This window comes from Manduca sexta, chromosome 14 (genome assembly GCF_014839805.1).
Source record: "Manduca sexta isolate Smith_Timp_Sample1 chromosome 14, JHU_Msex_v1.0, whole genome shotgun sequence".
Classification (NCBI taxonomy): Eukaryota; Metazoa; Arthropoda; class Insecta; order Lepidoptera; family Sphingidae; genus Manduca; species Manduca sexta.
In genome coordinates this window covers 12,065,875-12,090,694 of record NC_051128.1, presented here as the reverse complement: position 1 = coordinate 12,090,694, position 24,820 = coordinate 12,065,875, and the positions used below count along the sequence as shown (strand labels likewise).

The 24,820-nt window shown below is 33.5% G+C and overlaps 1 protein-coding gene across 2 annotated transcripts in view; it reads left to right on the top strand.

Moving 5' to 3' along the window:
- Positions 1–186: 186 nt before the first annotated feature.
- Positions 187–24,820, top strand: part of LOC115446554 (mucin-5AC) — a 114,127-nt gene continuing 89,493 nt past the window's right edge. For both annotated transcript variants that reach the window (XM_030173251.1, XM_030173250.1), the window contains exon 1: positions 187–453. In XM_030173251.1, coding sequence (XP_030029111.1) covers positions 409–453 — 45 coding nt within the window. In that variant the 5' untranslated portion in view covers positions 187–408. The remainder of the gene's footprint in view (positions 454–24,820) is intronic.

Sequence of the window (24,820 nt, the reverse complement as noted above, 5' to 3'; positions counted from 1 at the left end):
AAAAAATTTACAGGTCTCCTAAAATCGCGAAAATATTCGCGGAAAACGAATTTGACATGGGTTACATCGTCGTATTACGTAAATCTTTATGCTTAATTACAAGTCGCATACAACGTAAGGTCGTAGAAAGTGAATCGACTCGTGTGAACTGTCAAAAAAAGTCCGCCATCTTGGCAGTCTGTGGCGCGCAGCCCGCGCGAGTCGACGCTTCCCGCCGAAACGAGATTTGAATTTCGAACGCGAAAGCCATTTTGAATTTTGTAACGCGCGTATTCAAGTTGTGTCATTTTTATTTTATTTTTAATTGTGCATTGGATACGTTCTGCGTGTGGTGTGAATGATGTGAATAGAAACAGTTGTGTTTAGGAATAAACTGGACACTAAATAAATTCTTTGTGTACCCACAGGATGGGGAGTTTCGATTTAAGGAGTTGTCCTTCTATTTTTAAAATGGTAAGTTTAACTATAAAAAATAACGTCGATAGTCCAGTAACCAATCAGTAATTTTTTATACGGCCTAAAAATACGTCGACTATGCGGAAGTGTGGCTACTGGCCACTACTGGCGTTAATAATTAATCGTGCTGTACACTTTGCGCTGGCTGTTGAGTTTCGTCATGTGTTGTCATTAAGAAATATTATAACACGTAACTCTTACGAATTTGGCAACTTTTACCGAAAGCGCGGAACGCATCTGCGAGCTATGTGTTCCGTAACCGACTGGTTTTCGAACATAATCAGTCTGTAATCGAGTATTCTGTTTGAATTTCTCTCGATTTGATTCAGATTTCTCTGTTTTGCTATGCACAAGATGTATTTTATTAAGGGGAAGTTATATTACGTTGTTATTCGAAGTATTTGTTTTAAAATAATTTTAGCAGAAGCCTGTAAGTGTGGAAGACACTAACCACATTATCGATCGTACAAAAGAAAGGTGTGAAAGTATTATGTAAATTTGCAAACAGGAATTATTTATTCAGAAGTTTTCCTGGACGCAGACTTTCCTTATGACCAAATTCTTGGATCGAAAGGCATTAAAATCGTACATTTTGTTTACTGAAAACAATAGATGCGAAACATCTAATACTGTAACCAAGTTTATTAGTATTAAATAAACCTTTCAATGACGACATTAGTTTGCTAAGTTAAACCCTAATACGTCACATAATACTGATAACTATTTTTCTATATCAGACTGAACGCTGTCCTCGTGAATGTGATAGAGGATAACATTGACCGCCATATCGTCTCACGATATGTTTGTAATTCAATACAGGGGCCTTATTCTCTATCCCGCACGTTATTTTGACAGTGTGTAACAAGCACGTAACACAACGCATCATGTTTAGGACTATAGAAATTTGGCTTACAGAATACCATTCCACACACATTTCTCGAAGATAACATGACACGGCCGCGTTACGCGTTTACACTATCATACAGAATAAGGGCCCTGGACGTAAATTATTACACTGAAAAGTCATGCTTCGATACGATATTGCGTCATGAGACAAATAAGTGATGTGAGATAATGAAGGAATCGAACCTGCAGTATTTGACCTACAAGCTTTAAAAAATCACCAAATTGGTTAACGCGATAACTTCGTGATTATAAAGGTACCTAATAAATACTGTCCTATGCTGCCATGGACCTGTACTACTGAGAGAGCTAAGGCTTTATTCGACAACGCTGTCTTAGTACGGATCGACGACATTACTTTATTACTATCTCAATGCGCTGTTAGGCCAAACTCTATTTCAAAAAGGAATTAAATAATACATACTCCATATTCAATGCGGCGATAGCCTAGTTGGGTGTGGAACGGTCTGCCAAGACGAATGTCCGCAGGTTCAAATCCCAAGGGCACACACCTCTGACTTTTGTAAAAAATCACGTGTGTATTCTTTGTGAATTTATCGTTCGCTTTAACGGTGAAGGAAAACATCGTGAGGCAACCTGCCGTCCGAGAAGTTCTCTATAGGAATTTCGAAGGTGTGTGAAGTCTACCAATCCGCACTAGGCCAGCGTGGTGGACTAAGGCCTAATCCCTCTCAGTAGTAGAGGAGGCCCGTGCTCAGCAGTGGGCAAGTATATAATACAGGGCTGATATTATTATTATTATTATTATACTTCATATTCAAATTCTGTACACTGATGGTACTGTTTATGGGCGGTCATATCGCTTACCATCAGCTGATTGGCATGCTCGTCTCGTCATTCAACTTGAATAAAAAATCTTTCCTCAATAAGAGGAATAAAATACTAATATATGTAATAAATTAATAAATAAATTCTATTTGTTAATCGCTGATTTGACTATTTCTCAATGGCTTTCATATATAAATTGTACAATATATTTCATAATGAAATTCTTTAAAGTGATTAAATGAATAAATGATTAACTGATTAGTCAGTTTTATTACATTCCATTGTCGATTAGTGTATGTTTTAGAGTTTGGGGCTTAAGTTATAATAGTACGTGTTTGGTATAAGATACTTTAGAATTTAGCAAAATAGAGTAATAAGTGTCAGTTCTGGTGACATCTACGACTGAGAATAATATGTATTTAAAAAATATATATACATATTTTTTTGCACACACAAGTTAAATACTTCTATATATCGACGGCTTTCTACTATTTTAATTTTTTTGAAAGTAAAGTGACCCCGCTGTATCTTATAGTAAGTGCAGTAGGGTTCAATAGAATGTTGACTGACGAGAAATGATTACCCCTCGGCAGTTGACACAATTTTGCCGGACTGTTGGAACCGTATATACACAGGCTTCTATATATAGTATGCTAAATTATAATAACTATATTTACATTTTAGGGGATGTTAGTCATTAAATGATGAAATCGTGCTTGGTTCAAGCAAAAATCGCAGCTTTTAAGCTATTTCCGCTTAAACCTTGCCAAAAACGTAATAAAGATAATATGATTTACACCAAAAGCATTAAATTAAAATTCCAATACAAAGGCTAAATAATTGGTATGCATTTATTTGGGTCAAGCGATTTTTAAATTTAATTAATATAGTAGAATGTGGAAATTGCCTGAATATTTGACCCAAATGGTTATTAAGGACAATACGAGGTTACATATTTTGTAAATAAAACATACATAGATAAATAGCAACACGCCTTTTTCTATTCCAAGGGTAGGCAGAGGTATAAAACACGCACATTTTGCCAGATATGTTAGATCCATGCAGGCTTACCGGCACAGTTCTAGACTCCGGGCTGATAATAATCAGAAAAATCTTATTTCACTTTACCTAACCCGAGATTTGAACACGAGACCTCAACAATAAACATACCATGCAGTACAACCACACCATTTAGCTAAAAACAACTCTATGTTGTAAATTTGGTGATTAGTTAAATATTTATATAGAATTGATATTCACAGCGGACACTGGTCCGTGGTCTGTAAGCGGGCGGCCCTGAGACACTGAGTTTATGGAATGTTTGCACACGTTCTGTGGTTCTGAGCGATGATCTTTTCCTTCTAGCATTATTCCTAGTATGATCCTTCCTGCGTAAGCAACTTCACTAGTTCCAGACTCTATAACATCATATCATATTTTCGTTTATACAATTAAGCTTCTTCACGTATTCAAGACTATCTTGTATAACACTTTTAAGTTTCATATATCCTCTTCAACAATATAAATTATTGTTAGTCATGTTTGTCTGGATTTACAAGATCCTTTATGTCAACAGGGCCCTTATTCTGTATGATAGTGTAAACGCGTAACGCGGCCGTGTCATGTTATCTTCGAGAAATGTGCGTGGAATGGTATTCGGTAAGCCAAATTTCTATAGTCCTAAACATGATGCGTTGTGTTACGTGCTTGTTACACACTGTCAAAATAACGTGCGGGATAGAGAATAAGGCCCCAGAGTGGACATGACTTGTCGTAATAGTCACACTTATAATTCAACTGAGTTTATCTTCAACTCTATATCTTTTGTAGATATTCCATTTTTAAATTAGTTAATTTTTTAATTATTATGTTTACACTTATATTCTATTAGAAATGATAATTACTATTATTATTTCTTAGTTGCAAATCCATAACAGTAAAAGAGGATATTGAACTTAAAACCTCAGTATGTTAACACTGCATACAATTCCACAACCGAGCAGTCCCTTTAATTACATGTAAAAGATATTTCACATATGTATTAATATCACAGGTATCTTCTAAGCTTCTTAACATCACAGTAAATGTAACCTCAGTAATACAGGCAGATAGTATTTTTTATTAATCTTTAAATAGTATATTTAACCTATTCTGAGTAAATTAAGTCAATAGTAAATATTCGGTCAATTTTAATATATACTCAGTAAATATTTTATCAATAAAGAATGTCTCACTTGTAACGTCATCATATAACCACAGTAAATATACTAATGTGGTACATCTTATACTCGTTGCGCATAGTAATCTTAGGTAATGTCATCTACATGTACAGTCAGACACAAAAGTAACTGAATAAAAGTCTAAATCGCCTATATACGTTAAGTTTAATTTTTTTTTATGTAAAGTAAAGTTAATCCCATATAATTTGTTTTGTGAAGTTTTTTTCGTGAGAACACAAGGTGTATAAGCGATTTGATGTTATGATTTTTATCAATTACTTATGTCGGTGACTGTACAAGATAAATATTCGACAGTAAATATAGCACCAGTAAAGTATATCTCATTGCGTGTCCTTGGTTGCGCCTGCGCATTCCCCGTCGGATTCCGGCTCGTCGCGCACAATGATGTATCGTAAAATAAATTCAGTGTATTTTCAATTCACTCAGTTGCCTTGACTTGTTCGGAATAACTATGGTCTGTTTGATGAGATCATAGTAGATTAATGTGCCGCATATTTTTTTCATGTTTAAAGACCATTTTCGTCTGCATAGTGTTAAGAAATATATATTAAATATATTTTTTTAAAATTTTAAATTCATTCGTTGTGTTAGATTGAAAACATTTTTTTATTGCTATAGGAATCGATCTCAGACCAACGGTTTTAACACTTACGTATGCTTTTACTACTGCAAGGTGAAACGTTAATTATAATGTAATTATTTTAACGCCATATAACCATCCGTGGTCATAACCACTTTTACTCCCATAACTTGGCAGCTTCGGTTTACTTAGTTCCGGCGATTGGTTTTAATATAGGCTTTCGCTTTTCCAACTAACAACAAACAATCAACAATCATAAGTGAGAGTCGCATTAGTCGGATTATGTCTTATTTAAGTTGCTCGAGCAAGTGCGTTGACTCCCATACAAAAGAGTTCAACGCGCTTCCATAGCTTTTTGCTCTATTGTAAGCACATTATTACGTAGAACTTGTTAAAATCAATAATTAATATTGATGTCAGAAATTGATGGTTTCACTTTTAAAAGTGATTTTATAGGATAATCACGTACAATACTGACCAATATTACAGCTATCGATATAGATTACTCATATTTTAAAATAGAAAAATATAATATTTTTAAATAATTCTGTAAGGTAGTCTCCGAATACTGCGGTAATATAAGTATTCAAATATTTGGTATCTAGCACACACACACAACATCACGCATTTTATCCCCGAAGGGGTATGCAGAGGCGCAACCATGGCACCCACTTTTCGCCAAGTGTGTTCCGTCCCATGATGTGATAGGGGGCGAGCCTATCGCCATATCGGGCACAAATTCCAGACTCCGGGCTGATACTGAGCAGAAAAACCCAAATATCACTTTGCCCGACCCGGGATTCGAACCCAGGACCTCAGAGCGCTGCCGTACCGCGCATGCAGTACAACTACGCCACCGAGGCAGTCTAGTCACCGAGGTATCTAGCGACAACATTTATTAACGAAACAACGAACGCGTGTCTTGGGAAGCACTAAAAGTCATCAATTACAGTTATTAATGATAGCATTCATCAGTATACAATACAAATTTACGTCTAATCATGTACAGCTTTACGAATCCTCTACAATATACCTTTTAATAAAACAGATTAGCATAGCACATGTTTATTTTATTAAAAAGCAAAACATTTAAGTCGCACGCCTTAGTCATGTTTATCTGGATTTACAAGATCCTTTATGTCAACAGAGAGGACATGACTTGTCGTAATAGTCTCATTTATAATTCGTCTCAGTTTATCCTTAACTCTATATTTTTGTAGCTTTTCCAGTTTTGAATTAGTATATTTTTTTATTTACTATATATTTACACGTATATTCTATTATGTTTTTTATAAAATTGCATATGTATTAAGAGCTGAAGGTCTTAAATTGGTGAGTTGAATTTGAAATTAATGAAATAATAACTCAAATGTGAGTCATCTATAAATGAAAAAATATTTTTGTTTTAAGTTGCTTTTATCAATTCTAATAGAATACCACAATATTTCTAAGTGACCAAGTTTTATTCAAATAATTCGTTTTATTTTGAATAAGACAGCAGTAGAGCCAAAAAAAAATAATTACTTTCGACTATGTTTCGGCAGTTATTTTATTTTATATTTTGCTTCGTTTAAGATGTGTTTGTCGTAAACATTCGAGATACGTTTCATTACTAAAAAGGACGTTGTGGTGAACGACATACCATGACTACGATCTAGATCTTTAGATGTTTGGATAACTATGTCGCATTGCGTATCTAGCTTTAACTCTACATTGTAAATAAACTAAATTCAACATCGCATTTGGGTTATATAATGTCTAGATATAATAACTAGTTATAGAGCAGTGTATGTTTTGATTTTAATTTTTCATCTAAATTTAAATACTTGACGTCTTTTATGGACATTCACAAATAGATCCAAACAATATAATAATTTAGAATCCTAAATTTTATTCTGATCGAATGACTTTTATGTTCCAAAGTTTATTTCAAAGGCATATAAATGGAAATATGTACCTTCAAGGTCAACTATGACCTACAAACAAAATTAAATTCCTCTAGTCCACGCAGGTGCACTAAAGAGACCTAGTTTCTAAACAAGCCGAATGTTTCAAAATTTCATAAGTGCAGTAACCAATCCATTCACCGAGGCACCGACGCAAAAAATGGCATACATACTGTTGTTATGGCGCGTAATAATTTCGTAATGTTACCTTTGTACGCAAAAAGAGTTAGTGGAAAAGGTCGATGGATTTGTAAAACATTTAGGTCTGAAAACTAGATTTTATTCCTTACGGATTTCAGATCTCTTTTTTATATCATCGGCTTAAAATTGGACGGAGCAATTAATTTTAAACCTTAAGACATTTACTGAAAGTACAATTTTGAGTAAATAAGAATTCATATTTCAGTGTATATCGATCATTGTTGGATTAGAGAAATGTCTACACACAACTAGATGATGATTATCGTTTAAATCCACTATATCAGTTCATTCTGCCAAGAAAGAAAAAGCAGCATGTAAATTATTAATTAATAGATAAATTATTTTTACTTTATACACTAACATTCTTAGTAGAGTCATTTACCGCTAAAATAACAATAAATCTCGCAAATATTTCTAAAACTAACAACAAACAAAATCCGCGTGCAAATATTTGTGATGTCCAATAGCAATTCGTTTCAGATGTCCAGTATTGGATTCTGGTGATGCTATACTATAATCATTTCCTAAATACCTAACCAGCCGTCCTTGAGGCACAGAGTCACAACTTTCAAATGTGTCTTCGTAATATACTTAGAAGAACGAACTTTAACCTCCATATACGGGTTTTCTTATCTAGTATGATGAAATAAAAAATTACGAACAAAAAACTTGTTCTGACACCCCTTTGTTTAAATGGAAGTGTTTCAAAACTAGTGTGGGGATTTGCGATCGATTTAAATTAGCTCTAGAACTAAAAAGTTGAATAAATTTATGTCTACCCTTTATAGAGCATGAATATCACTACGTATAATAATATCAGCCCTGTATTATATACTGTCCCGCTGCTGGGTACGGACTTCTTCAACTACTGAGAGGGATTACGCCTTAGTCCACCATGCTGGCCTAGCGCGGTATGATCGTCACACACTCTTAAAATTCCTATAGAGAACTTTTCAGGTATGCAGGTTTCTTCACGATGTTTTCTTTCACCGTTAAATCAAGCGATAATTCACAAAGAATACACACATAATTTTAGAAAAGTCAGAGGTGTGTGCCTTTGGGATTTGAACCTGAGGACATTCGACTCGGCAAGCCGTTCCACATCCAACTAGGTTATCGCCGCCCAAATCTATGTATATTGTTGATAATTATATTCGGATTTTTATTCAATAACATTGTTTATGCTAAGAATTAAGTGTTATGCGACCTCAGAGAAGGTTGCATACTATTCAAGCCAAATATTTTTATTATTAAACTCATTACCAACTTCCTGTTATAACATATATAAAATCAAAGTCAATGCTAACGGATTCTCACTACTTAAAACTCTACCTTTTTCGAAAGTAGTGTTGCTCTACTAGCTCTATCTTTACGTATAATAAAATTTATCATCGATACCTACTCTGTCTTTTCTAAAAATATACAATTATGGTGCTTTACCAATAACTCTACGTCTAACAAATATTACTACTACCAACTATATGCTCCTCATTTTTTTTTATTTTAACCTATTTAATGTTAAACAATATTTAGATTCCGACAATGTTAACTCTACCACCAGTTCGTCAAGCAGCCTCCACCAAAGAAGAAAGGACAAGTCACTCTAGTGTTTTCATTTTGAAAATAAATGCGTAAAACTAATATATTTGTAAATTTGTATTTAATGTGGGTTAGTGCCCTCAAAACAGTTACAAAAAGTTTTTTATTTAGTTTAGAGCAGTTTTATTCACTGTCTACCAACGACCTTTGTTGGCATTTTTTTATAATAGATATTAGCTCTATATTTTTTTAAAGTGACCGATGTTGCTCTTCCATAGCGTCTAGGAATCGTTATCAGTACGTGAAATGAATCGAACCCGTTGACCTCAGCGATCCGGTCCACAATGTCAACGAGACGTACGAGATATCTGTCGGAATGTTTCATGCGACCTAGATTGGTCAATAAATCATTTAATAACCATTCAATAAATTAAGCCGTAAATTATCTAGTAACTTCATTTTGCGTCTTCAAATTGTAAAACCTATTCCACAATTGTATGTTAAAATAAAAATACGTTTAACAGTCACTCATTCATGAAGAATTTCAATATACAATCCCAATGTTTTTTGTGAACGACCAGAAAAATGGTCCAATCAGAACAAAGCTATTTGACATGTTTACAAAAACCTTTTTCAATGGTTTATTTTCGCGATCGAATCGAAGATTAAGATTGAGATTATTTATTGAAATCATACGATAGACCAGATTATAAAGATAGAAAGTATAACCTAAAACTAAGTCATGGATACCAAGAACTATGAAACATAAATATTTCAGAATTCTTTAATTTATGAATAATACAATATCCCATTATTAGTCAAAACAATTTAAATTTCTGAAGTGAGTACGAGAGTGAATTAGTTGCCTTACTCTAAGTCCGTAATTACTGACTGGACCAGAAGTTCTGGTTGTGACGAAGCCTCTTAGTCATCAAGAATTCCTTTGTATAAGCATCATGTCATTTAAAGATTTAATTGTAGCCAAGGCAAGAGGCACGACTTTTATTATTCTAATCAAGTTTGTATTACTATATATACATATTATGTTCACGCCTTTATTAATAGGTAGGTAGAAGTCAAATTAATGCATTTAAAGTTCCCTACACTTTAAATAAATAATAATAATAAATACTTTAATTCATTGAGTTTCAGGAATAAGGTATCTCAAGATCGGGTCAATTAATTTGTTTTATGAAATTGAAATAGGTTATTATTTTTTGTTCACAGCAAAACTAAACCTTCAATGGACAGTTTACGACTTATTTACGTTGACACTCGGAAGTCGTCAAGCAGTATGAAACTTGGTGTGACTTTCCATTTCCTGTTCTATTTCCATTTAAAACAAGTTTTATGTATTAAGGAAAGAGTTTACCTTTTCCTAAATACATAAAAATTATTATTCATCGACTCTATATAAAGTTGAAGATTTTAATAACCATTCTATGTAATTAATATATGCTATAATATCAGATTCACGTAACGATTGTTAGATATAATAATAGACGAATGTAGGACAAGATAAGTTCAACGTCTAGAATATTACGTCAGATAGAGATCCGCGTAGAGTCGTGGCAAAGTAGGTTTTAAGTCGATATGGAAATTGTAATCACTTAACGAGGTTTTATTTATGCAAATGCGACAATGCTGGAGAATTATGGATTTTTATACAATTGGAATAGAGACGAGCATGTTTACTAGCAGAAACTGCCTTCAGATCACGTTTGAATGTTGAATTCCAATGTAATGTTTATGATGATCCCAGCTTGAGCAAACTTTATTTATAATTTTAAATATTTTCTAGTGTCTGTATTACTTGAACAATATGACCTATTTTTCTTACAAAATTACTTATTGCCAATTGTAAGGAATAGTTTGTCTACATTTAGGCTTCTTGTGTAACCACAGCCACGTATGAAGAGACCCATTTGCCTTCATCATCATATAGAATAATACTAACACAACCCTTTCATTCGTTTAAATAATACTTACTTTAAAATTGAGTTATAAATTGATATGGACAATTACAATAGTCAGTAAATACATTTAAAATATTTAAAACCAGCTTCGAAAGCCTCGGAATTCTACACGATAATATTTACTACAACCAGTGGTCTTCCTTGAACAACCTTTAAAGGACACTGCCACAAACAATATCGATTTCGTATTATTTTTTTCGTAAATTATGGAACGTGACCAGTCGACTTGTCTAGAACAATGAGTCGTCTTCGTGATTTTCTTTATGTTTTTTACTGATTGAGATCCAATAAACAAATTCTTATTTTTTTCAGTAATATTATTCTTCAATTGTATATTATAGACACCACATATTCAGCGGTATTATGAACCGTGATGACTTACCATAAAATAATTATTTGTTGATTATAACCTATTTAATTACGAGTGTTAGAATTACAGTTTATCAGATACTTAGATAAATAACTATTAGCATGTAAAATTCTATTTGTCATTGAAGATCGACTGATATAATTTTTATATTGTTTTACATGCCTCTATTAATATTTATGTTTTATATTATCAATTTGTATTTGCTGTTATATTTAATTAGCTTTTGCTCGCGGATTCGCCCGCGTGAAGGAGTTTTCTGGGGTAAAAGTCCCGCTATACATTTTCCGGGAATAAAAAGTAGCCTACAACCTTACCCCTGGTAAGATCTTTAAACTATGTATGGTATGAAGATATCAAATTTCATAAAAACCCGTTCAGCAGATTTTGGGAAAATCGATAACTTACAGACAAACAGAAAGGAGGACTTTGTTTTATAATATGCATAGATTTTATTATTTTATATTTATAGATATTCGGTTTAATTTTTTTCGTATAAAAGTAGAACTCTAAGGATTTTAAATAATTGGCTCATCTATTCGAAACTGGATGCTGCAGGTCTATTTTTAGATAATCGTGGCAGTATTTGCCAATTCGAGACATTTTAAATGTAGCGCAAATGGTAGAGCAAGACTTATAAAATATATAGAATCATATAGGTCTACATAAGTTTACATACACGTACATTCATACAGTCGTGTTCCACATATCCATAGTAGCTTCACATGTCTAATACTATACGTCTTTAACAAGTAATTTTCCTTTGTGTACTTTGTCTTTGATTGAAATAATTTTACGTAAGAAAAAAGATAAAACAATTATTATTTATCATATTAACAATATGAAGTACAATGATTTCTTATGTTACGCGAATGTTAGACATTAAAATAAAATTATTTTCGGATTTTATCTCCCCGTAACCAGGAAGACTGCAATCTTCGAAACGTCGAGAGAAAATTATAATATAAAAACGCGATAAAATACACAAAATATTTATTTTGATATGAAGTTACATTGGTTGTGGCTCTTAGACAAGTGTGATTTGATCTTAATTAGAGCGATAAAAGCACGAGATTTTCCATTAAAATACCTGTCAGTTGCCTGGGGTCTACTCAATACTATAGTCAGATTTCTGACAGTAATATTCGGCAATTGTATATTTGTTTTCTATAATACAGCCGTATTGTGGTATTGTACCGCACCTAGGATGTAGTCCCGGAGGCCGTCAGTGGTTATAAAAACGAACAAACGAAACTTTCTATACATATTTCCTTACGGATCCACGTAATTATTTACCGACGGTGTTGAGTCAATATTAGGTGGCGGTATTGGCCAATCGATTCCTTCTTTAACTAGACTTCCGACAAACCCTTTGAATATGCGATATATGTAAAAAGAGTGGTAATAATAATTAAGTCTCTATTGAAGCCGTTTAGCTGTTTATCGCGATGTGTGAAAATAATTGACTCTACTTTTTTTGTTATAGGCTATTATAATTTATTTTAGTGATGTTTGTTGACTCTATCATTCTGTTATTTTAGTATGGGCTATGAAAAACAATAATTTGGTTTGGTTTCATATTTTTCAAAGAGGATGAATTAAGTAAGCAAAGTCATCGGATCTAGATGATTGAATAGATAGCTTGTCTCTACCGAACTTTTTTTTTTAATAAGTTGTCTACGCGGCGTCTAAGGAATCACACCTTGACCAAAGTAAGTCTTTTAAAATGGCGATAAATTGAACGCAATAATTAAACCGGTTTCTTGTTTTTATAATATCAATAATACTTGTAAGAGGTTTTAAAATTTACTCAAGTCGAGATACGAATGTGAAGAAACGCGTTTCAATTAACGTACATACAAAATTAGCGGTTGTAGGCATGGGAAAAGTGAAACTGATGTACTTTATATCTATGGATGGTTTAATGCAACACTGTCAACATTTAAGTATGTATATAATATTTCAAGAGCTGAAAGAAAGGTTATATGTTTTCTTTTCCAAAATAAATGTACTCTAATTACAGTGTTACTTCCGGATGACAGCTACATTTTGTTCACTTTATATGTATTAATTCCTCTATTTAGTCCCAATATATGTATTAATTCCTCTATATGTATAGTATTTTAATTTAATGTTGTTAGTAACGGTATGAAGTTAGCAATAATTTAACCGCCTTGCTTCGGTAATACTTTAAAGTACATTTAGTAATTTAGAGTGGCCGTTTTTTTGGCTTTCTTACTACGTAACTGGTAGCGAAATGGCTCTACATCGTGTCACGTTTTGATAAATACGATGTAATTAAGTGTTGATTTCTTCGCGATGTTTTTATTCGCTTGAGTGCGTGTTGTGTAATTCATGTATGGAATCGTATCAATGTATTCGAGATCTGAAGCATTTCAATTGATTTAACATTGATATCAATATTAAATATTGTTTTTCTTTTATTAACAGATCATTTTTCGATAATTAATTTTTCATAGGTATAATATTGAGTAGTTAGTAGATGATATCTACAATTTATTCTAATTAGTTGTTAAATAACTATAATTAAACATTGCTATCCAGAATTTTTCTTCTGGTTCTCTTCAGCATAACATCGCCAAGTTCCAAGGTAATATTGAGTGAGTGAATTAACCAAGAATGTTTGCACATATGCCAAGGTCGAGGGTGACAGCGAAAGTGGTCACACTCCGAACAAGTCTTATTAAATACAATTTCTCGTGCAATTAGCTTTAATTGTTATAGTAATAAAGAGCACGAGGTGTGAAATTTTTTCTACTTTCATTGTTTGTGTCGAATTTGGAATATTTTACTATAATAAATTTGACCTAGTTATCTTAAAGGTTATAGTTGCCTTTATAATTTCATTGTTTGCGTCAAATTAGGAATATTTTATTGTAATAAACTCCACCTAGTTATTTTAAAGATTATGGTTGGAATAGCGAATATGTAGTGTGAGAATGTGCTCGATATCTTTTTAATCCGATTAGAAAATTATGATGGTAAACTTGTTGGGACTTGTTCCGACTCGCTTTCCGGGGTCAGCGGTTATATCAAGTAAGATAAAATTGGCGACCATGGATAGTAACATTGACTCTACTATCTCTCTTACTCGTATATCAATGTTTTAATACTAGGCTTAACATCAAGTCGATGTATGAAATTTTGTCACATTAAATAGCTGTAGGTACGAATACTTTGATTGAAACAAATTTATGATCAAACATGTTCAAGGTTGTTGGTAGAAGATGATTCTTATGTGGGAGTGCGAATGGAAACCTTTATTTATTGTAAGTAATTATACGACGAGTATTACAGACATTTGTAATTTATTTTTTATTGCAATCAATCTATACATATTATAAAACAAAGTCCCCTATTCTGTCTGTCGGTATGTTATCGATTTTGACAAAATCTTACTAAACGGATTTTTATGAAATTTGGTATGGAGATAGTTTAAGACCCTGGAAAGTTATAGGCTACTTTCTATCCCGGGAAAATATATACCGGGACTTTTATACCGGAAAACTCCCCTACGAAAGCGAAGCCGCGAGCAAAAGTTAGTGTATTTATATATGTTATTTTTATTACTGTTCAGTGTTTTCTAAATTATTTTATTATGAAGGAAATATAAAGAAATAGACTTACTATTGATAAAAGCTCTACATACAAAAAAATAAATGATCATTTGTTGAGAGGCGCAAAATGATACTTGTTTTTTAATATCAGATGCTAGTATAATTTCTTAAAATTATAAGACGTGTTAAATAATGAATTTAGTTTTCAGTATTTTGTAACTTAAATTTCTGGGTAATGCTGCTCTATTTATAAATAACATGCCAGCATCCACGCCAGTTAGATGTATAATCTCCAAAGTAACAGGCATGATGCCATACATTAAAAGCCTCCCAAACCTTGCCCAACTCCCATACAATCGGTTTCCGAAGGCGAATCATCAACCGTGACAATCTGCGCCACTCGAGGTGAGGCTGCACCGATGTAGACAACATTGTCCATTGTTTCAGAAGGTTCTACGTGGTAAATGTACACAAAGCTCTAGCGTTATCTAGGAATTTTGGGTAGTAATTAGGGATGATCTTGAAATTGGAGGCTGTGTGATTTATGAACGTTGGAAGGAAGTTGGTTTTATAGTTTATTTATAGATTTTATATTTCGCTAATTTCTGATTTGCTGTGTACAAATATAATTTATCTAAATACGTGATTATAATCAATATTGTCTCAAATTTATTTTAAGTTACTTTACTTTTATATTTGTACGCCTACCATGGTAAATAATTTACTTTTTGATGTATGTGACTGTTTGTTGTTCAAAATAAAAAATAAAAATAAAAAAAATGTCACACTATTTTTTGTTAAATCCATGCATTTCCAAAGTATAATGACTACACATGTTTGACAAGTAATCATCTTGTATCTTGTATAGTGTTTTCACTTTATAAATACATTAAAAAGTCACGTATTATCTTATACTAGAGAAGAGGAGTGTCGGTAGTTATGGGGAATTTAAATACGAGACCAACAAGATCTGAGACAAATACTACTAAATTATCACAAAAATATTTCACAGAGCAAGGAAATCGTTGTCTTCTTTACAACTACTCATACCTCTCAGTTGTAAAAACATTAAAATATTATTTTAACAGTAACAGTTTTCAATAATCCTAGATTTCGTAAATTACTCAAATATTCTTATTTTATTCATAGTATGGCGTCATAAACTATTTCCCACTAAATATAATAACAAAACAATATCGACACAAAACCTTGAAACCTGTTAAACGCTTGAAATTTTTCCGATGGTACTATGGATTACAAATATCCGTCCATTACCAAACCCAAAGTACTTAACAAGATAAATATTACATGAGATGAAACCGCACACGTAATGTTTGCGACGCGCGGGTTTCATACGCGGCCTACATACTTCAAATGAAATTCTTTGCTTCATAAACTTGCTTGAAAAGTCTCTGCATCTTGCTCTACATGTGTCAAATATAAGTCACAATTATGGTAATGTTTTAATTCTAAATGGTTTATGGTGTAAAACTATGTGTCACGTTAATTGGTGATGAGTATGTCACAATTATGTTAATGTAACAATGTTTGTTCATGGTGTCAGATGAGAAATATTGTATAAATATTGGGTTAGTTTGGTAATAAATCAACAGAAGAGCGGAAAAAGGTTAGATGTTAATTCTATTTCAAATCGCATTAAAATTTGAATATTGGATTTCAATGTGCTCCAATATATATTATTGTGAAAAATAATACAAGTATTATGAACCAATAAATACATTAGTACAGTCAGCCACAAAGGTAGGTGAACAAATCGATAATTTCAATTGTCTTCTTTCTTTTGTGCCCTTATAAACAATCGTTTATTTTCCCTTTAAAGGGATTAATTCAGTTTAGATAAAGTGCAATTCAGTACATTTTTTATATAATTCAGAATTAGTTTTAATAATAAATATACAGAACTGAATAACATAGCACCGTCTTTACATTACAACAACCACAGATACTATACACAAACATTTTCATTCATTAACATCAATTTACCACACATGTTCACTCGCAATACATACATACTCATAACGTCTCATTTTGTCGAACGTAATGGGTTCAAATCTGCGACGTAACGCAGCTGCAGCGAAAGCGGAGTCTACGCTAGAAATTACTGCAAGTACGTTTCCTGCTTTCTTTTAAAATTTGCTTTTTATGCAGATGTCATAAAGTGACATTACTGGTGTTTGATGTAAATAATTCTAGGAAAATGTCCATATATTATGATAATGTATAAGGTTTGTTAGCCTGACAAGGATCGTCTTTTACAAACAAACCGGACTTTCGGGTGAGCGATTTAGGCGCTCGCAACCCTTGAAAAATTAAATGTCTGCTGAAGGCAACCCACTAACGAGTGGGTTGCCCTCAGCAGTCATTGGTTGTTTGGTCATAACCCGTTGGTTACGAACCCTGGCTCAGGACGGTTACTAGAAGAGGATAAGATAACTACGATTAGGGTTCATTTATAAGTGTTAACCTTGTTGATGATGTTTAATTTATTGTTTTGCTTTTAATAATACTAAGAGAAGACTCTACCTCTGATTATTAAGACTGGATAACGAATTATATAAACAGAATTATTTAGTTTTATAACGACGATAATGCATCATATTATTTTAAAGATATAAAGCATAAAGCTCATATGATTATATTTTTGAACTCAAAGTTTTGAAACAATAATTCCAGAAGTTATTTCATAGTTTCATAGCTTCAACATGAGAAAGAAAAAAAATCAAAACGAAGTGTTTAAAGAACCATTTAACCACGTAATAAAGGTCCAATCAAAATGTGTTAACACATTTTCTACTGACATTATAGGGACCTTTACAGTTCAGTTGTCATGAGCTGACCGACCGACTAATGTCGTTATGAAATTACTTTCCTGCATCGATTCACTCGTAACCCTATACTAGAAGTCTTAACACAACACTCTATGATAGAGTTTGGTATATGTAATTAAAGTATATTTTGGTTGTTTATTTGAATTAATAAGTTATTACTTATCATTATGTCGAGTTACAGGACTCTTACATGATAGAGTTCATAATATGCACAAGTTCTTAACATTCGTATTCGTTTTTGTTTTTTTATTGAAATATCTTTTTTAATAAATATATACGTGTAGTGGGATATAATGCTATTTTAAATTTTTCTTCATAATTTGATGGTGTAGTAGAGAAATTAAATATTTTTCTTGCTGGTTTACAACTCTCTATGTTATAAAGAAGCGTACTAAAATAAATTGTTTGCTTAAAATTTTAAAAATAATCTATAAGCTATTTATTCCCCCCAAGTTTACTACATACGCAACAGCTTGTCATCCTACTTAACCGAGAAAGAGCAATCGATAAACAATCGATTTATTTCGTGAAATCGATTACCCTCTTTCATAACGTTTTTTGTTTTCCTTTAGCCTATGATATCGTGACTACAATCGGATTATTACTGGTGATTTTGTTAAGATAAAAATGTTACAATGGACTTGATGGTTCGTTAGGAAATTAATGAGAAATATCATCAGATTGTTTATGACGTTGAATCATGTTATTGTAACAGGATTTCATGATAATCATAGAACAAAGCATGTAAAATGCCTGGAAAATTGCGTTAATGTATTAAAAATAAAAATTAAGATATTTATACAACCTCCAACATTGTACTTCTCATCAACTTTTTTTTATATAAATAGAGCTAAATATTTTCTTGTCATGTCCGTACCACGAACTTTATTATAATAATTATAAACTAACAACCAAAGGTTTTCCGTAACTTTAAATTCAAAAAAAGTTAGAAGCAAATTTCCTTGAATCGAACCGCGACTTTTTTAACACAAAGGTAACATGCTCACAGTTACTCAACTTCACTATATTCTCTACAGTTACTAAATAATCAATAACTACCGAAATTGGGGCAAATTTACTGCGGGTCCGAGTTAGTTGCATGTTTCCCACAATATGCCGCGTGCCTTGGCTGTAGGAAAAGGCTTAATGTGCTCGCTAGATCGCTGAACTTTACGGATATGTTCATAGGGTGATACAAATATAGGTACAATATATTTTATTAATATCTTGTAAACACCACCCGCCATAATGACCCACGTGAGTGTGTCGCCTTCGAGATAGTCTATAGACATTCGGTGTCAATCATACCGCAAATTCTCAGACTGGCGAAGGAGAATTATCTCTCGTCAGTCGATGCTCTACCAGTGCAGTGAGTTTATTTGCAGTGTCCAGGTAAAAAAAGAGCTAAGAGTTTATTTCTATGCTATATAAATTTCTATATAAATTTCTTATAAATGGATGCTGTTTGGGTTGGCATCATAGAATTGTTTTTTTCTGCTGTATGCAAAGTGTTAGTACTGCTATATTTTGAAGGACATTAACGTCAAAGTAATTACAGGACATTCTATGATGCTGTAATGTCTTAAAATTATGAGCATAGTTCATTATTAGTGGCTTTAATAACAGGTGGGCTAATCATCTTCTCATAATTAAAATGCGTATAGAAGTTTTTTAATTTATCCAAAATTATTGAGAAATAATTATCTGATTATAATTAATTTTTTCAACACCCTGTACGTGGTGAAGGTAGTGATCAAGTTGCCAGTAACGTATAGGTTGTTTCCCACACGAAGTTTGTATATTCTATTGTAGTTTGAGAAAACATGCTGTCAGTGACCTTTTTAGTAATTTATTTTGTAGTATAATTAAACAAAACAAATTCTCATAATTTCGTTGAGATTTTGTAGAAGATTCCTTGTATCTTTACATTGTATTTACACGTTTACACGAGTATTATAGATATGTAATGTTGAGATGTTTTCGTGATAAGTAATAATTGGTGTGTAATCTCTAAAACTATTCCATATTATTAGACTTTTCTGAGTACAATTTTAAATTATCTCTTATTAGCATACCCTTACTTGTTTATAAACAGAGATGCTTCATTGAAATAAATCTATTTTAAGATTATTTTTTAACATTAAAATTAAACTCTTTTTCGGATTTTATCGCGGTTTTAATATCTTAGTTTTCTCCCGACGTTTCGAAGACTTTACAACCTACACAACCCCTCCCCCTGACCATGACATGACATGAAAAATCGAAGGAAACTAAAATATTAAAACCGCGATATAATCCGAAAAATAGTTTAATTTTAATGTCTAACATTCGCGTAAACATAAGAAATCATTATTTGTTTAATTTTTGCTTCCGATGTTCGAAGATTTTACAGCTATCACCATCGAACATTTTTGCAAACAAGATATTTTTATGCAAAACAGAGTCCCAAGTAAGTTGGGCGTAACTTCATAAAATGACTCTACCTCTCTAAGGCCGGAAGTCTAAACTAGCCACATTTACTTAAAAAAGATTGTTTTGAATGACGAGATGAGCTTGCCGTTCGCCTGATGGTAAGCGATACGACCGCCCTTAAATAGTAGAAACACCCTCCAACACCTTGAATTACAAAGTATACCACTGCGCTCGCCATCTTGAGACATGAGATGTTTAATTATTATGTCCAGTAGTTACACTGATTTCAATGTCCTTCATACCGAAACACAACAGTGACCACACACTGCTGCTTGCCGGCAGAAATAACCACTGCGGTGGTACATACCTAGGTTATATAGTATACACATAATTCAGTTTTTTTTTATAATTTATTGAATGAAATGAAATCGTTTATTGAAAAACAGACTTACGGACACTTAATTCTACTTAAAATAAATTTATATAAAAATATAAGTTCCTTAAAACTAGAATTCCCAGGGGTATCCAAACTAGGCAAAGCCTGTATCTTGGTCTACCAGCGACACAATTAAACTAAAACTGAGACAGAATAACTAAGACTTGAGTTTGTAATATTAGTTCTAATCGCCGAAGGGGTTCTAATAAGATAGGTGTGAAAGTGCGACGTGGTGAGTATACAAACCAACGTTCTTTCACTTTTCACTCGAAATTTTGCAACACCTGTGCGTGGACACGTCTAGATTATTCGCAAAACCTTATTTACGATCTGTTTTGAAAGTTTATTTATAGTCTATCGGAATTTTACCTTCATGGTGTAGTGATGGCGTATTGGTTGAAGACTGGGAGGTACTGGGTTCCATTCCCAGGTTGGGCAACCGGTTTTAACACACTTACGCAGGCTTTATATTAAATATATTAAACTTACGAGTTTACGTCTTTTTTTGTATGTCAATTAACCTAATTACTCTCGCATTCCACAGGCCTTAAAATATTAAATTTTATAGCTGATTTGACATTTTATAGATTGTTCTATAATTTTGTGACCGGCCCTAACCTTTACGTGTAGTGAGTACCGTAGAGTAATCAATATCACATGCGAGGTAGCGATTTAGTAATTGTATAATTGATTGACAACGGCAAGCTACCTCGCGCACATATTTAGACAATGAAGCGGGAAGGCTGATCGGTCACGTTACGGCTGTCAACAGTAGCATCATCCAGGAATTTAAAAGCACTTCGTGGCATTTCGTGTTGTCAATGTCATCAGCCTACAATTAAGCCTAATTTTATCACTCACACCCCGGGTCAAGAATTGGATATCCTCATGGTTGTAATTTCTAAGTAAGCTGGCTTGCGTTACTAACGATTCAAAAATCTGAATCTAATTGATAATAATAATAGAAGTAACTTGTATGCTAATATTTTTTGTTTTGTGCGGGCATGGCAGTGTCCCCGCAGCACCTGATGGTAAGTGGAGTGGGGTCCATTAGAATGTCGACTGACGAGAGATGATTACCCCGCGATCGTCGACACAATTATGCCGGCCTGTTGGAACTAGATATACACAAGCTGATCCCACAACACGACACACTTAACTGGACCACTATGGCGAGTTTAAACACGTTGTGTACGGTGGTCGCTTTCTGGGCGGATATAAAATATATCCTACTAGTAAATATATAAAACGTATTATGTGAATATATCGTATTTAATAGACCAATGACGTGTCAAATATGTAGCCGGCTCTACAAAGACTAATGCAAAGAATTTTATAATAAAATATCCTTATTATCGTCTTGTTTAAAGTCAAAGTCGTGCATCTCACCTATGACATTTACGAGTGGATTTGGTATCTAATCAGTGAACAGGACAGCGAGTGCACAGTTTATTTAATTTTATTTTGTTTTCGAACATGGAAACGTGTCATTTAATTTCAAAATAATCATCTACTATTTTGTAATTAAATGAATGACACCAGAGTCCGATGGATGAGGGCGGCCCAGAACCGGTTCCTATAGCGCTCAATGGGAGAGGCCTACGTCCAGCAGTGGATGATTCCCGGCTGAAATAATGATGATGATGAATCATCTATTGCTATTCTTAATTTGCCGGAAAGATTAACCAGGTTTGAAGAAGAGAATAAATCTTGATCTTAGTTACGATACGAAATGGAACAGGAATTGACATGACAGTAGTGCTCGTCGACACAACTGAAGGGAGCATTAAAATTAACCGCGCGGCTGCAATGCAGCAAGGTAAATTATTAAGAATTACCACAATGTAAAAGACCCTTAAGTAAAAGGTCTAAGAGCGTTTTAAATTTTCTGCTAAGTGTAGTGCGACTCCAGCTCTGCTTTTATAATATGGATTTATCAAGCGTTCCGCCCGCGCGCCGCTACTGAAGAAGTGAAGACAATTTTTTTATCAACCAATTTGCTGGCTATCTTTTATAACTACATTAAGTATAAAAATATGCTAAATGACGTGTTCAGATATTTTCAGAATATATCTACTCACAATAATTTATTTTTACACTCTTTGGTGTCGTAATTATGTATAGGAACTTGATTTACCTAAAAATTTTAATGAGACCTACGACTAACTAATATGGAACTTTCATTATAAGACAATCCTAAAGGCATTTTAATCATAAACTAATAATGAACGTTACGGAAGTGTATCTCATGTTATAATCACGCTAAGTCCGGGTAGTCGTATTTATAAAACAACTAAGACGTTTCATTTTGAGGTTATGTAATTTTGAAATCTATCCAATGATACATCGGAACTATCAAGTTACGTTACGTAATAATTTTGGCTCGTTACGAACGCCATTTTGAAATTTATAGGTAAAGTTTCTTTTACATGTAAGGTTATTTTTTCAAATATAGAAATGTAAACTATATATTTTTTTTAACAGAAAAAAGATGTAACAAATATGATGTCAAACCTAGTTCTCATTCTCTTTGCTTCAAATATTTAATTATATAAATCCAATATTTCAATTCATATGCACACTTAATTACTTGATTGTACCTATTCTCAGTGCACTTTGAATTATTTAGGCTGTAGGCCCTTCGAGGTTAAAACAACTATCGAATTCCAAATATCGAACAAGCACAAAAATCATAGATTATAAATATAAAAGTGTAAGCGATTAACAATCTTATAAATATGTTAATTGCGAAAAACCCATCACCGGTCACTCAAGGGTTATTAAAAAATATACAAATAATTTTAAACTTTACTACCGTGTTAACTAAGTGTAAAATTGCAAAGCATTTCGGCCGTTCCGTTTCGATTCACAAGGTCGTGTTTTGTCAACTTTGACATTATTGAGGAGCAGGATTGCTTAATGGCGAGCTCGGAATCTCGCCACGACATCGGGTAAAAATATTATTTTTCCTTAATACTTTTGGTGACGTTGACACTTTTGATCACAGGGTGTATTATTAAAGAAGCCCTAAATGCTATTTATATACAGCCTAAAATATGATACTGAAAACAAAAGCTATTCGGGTCCCAATTTTTTTGTACAAACATCAAGACCACACATGTGTAGGAATAAACATAATTAAAAGTCAGAAAACTATGAAACTGAGTGTGCGCTGCGGCTTACCGTGCGAGATTCAGAATATCTAAAGATTTCTATTTATATTACTCTAAGCCTTTACTGCAGTCAATTAGAAATCCAAGAGTCTGTTGCCGTTTACATTATCTATACTCAATCTTTACCAAGCTCAGAGACTTGTTCGTAATAAATATATAATAATAATATCAGCCCTGTATATACTGCCCACTGCTGAGCACAGGCCTCCTCTACTACTGAGAGGGATTAGGCCTTAGTCCACCACGCTGGCCTAGTGCGGATTGGTAGACTTCACACAGCTTCGAAATTCCTATATAGAACTTCTCAGATGTGCAGGTTTCCTCACGATGTTTTTTGTTGTTTGTTACTTGTTCGTAAGATCGATCAGTATATTTAGATGTAGAAATAGGCCAATAGACAGGTCCTCTTACATACATACATAACATACATAACATCACGCATTTTATCCCCGAAGGGGTATGCAGAGGCGCAACTAGGGCACCCACTTTTCGCCAAGTATGTTCCGTCCCATGATGTGATAGGGGGCGAGCCTATCGCCATATCGGGCACAAATTCCAGACTCCGGGCTGATACTGAGCAGAAAAACCCAAATATCACTTTGCCCGACCCGGGATTCGAACCCAGGACCTCAGAGCGCTATTGTACCGGACATGCAATACAACTACGCCACCGAGACAGTTCCTCTTGGTAGAATTAAATGGTATTTTTCCTATATGGGCACAACAAAGACCTCACTACAACTGATGGTAAGCAAAGTAGGGTGCAGATTGTATCGACTGACATCTCATGTTTCCTCTTGCTAGTGGGTACAATTATGCCGGCCTGTTTGGATGTATAGGGTAATCACGGAACGCGACATTCTTACGTGGGCCACTATGGTTGGTTTATCTTGAGTACTGTGGTCGCTATTCGGGTGGAAACAAAAAACCTACCACCAGCAGCAGTTTTAATTATCTGCGTCTTAATTATGTATTTTGAAACTTATATCGCACGCAAAGAACTGCTTTTACTCTGTTCCTAAGTTTTAATATTTATGAAAGGAATTTATTAAATGACTAGCTTCCGCCCGCAGCTTCGCCCGCGTGGATTTCGGGTTTCAAAAATGGAGAAGGTGCTCAATTTGTCGGGATGTTTTTTTAATTTATGGTGGTATGCAGGTGGTCCGATTGTCCGGTATGGGTCTGATGATGGGATCCTGGTGAAATCGAAGGAACTTTATTTACCATTAAGGTTGCACACGAAATGACGGAAGCTTAAAAAATGGAGTAACTTCTCCCGTTTTCCCAACATTTTCCATCACTGCTATGCTCCTATTAATTGTAGCGTGTTGAAAAGTATACTATAACCAGCTCAGGAGTATGAAAAATAATTGTA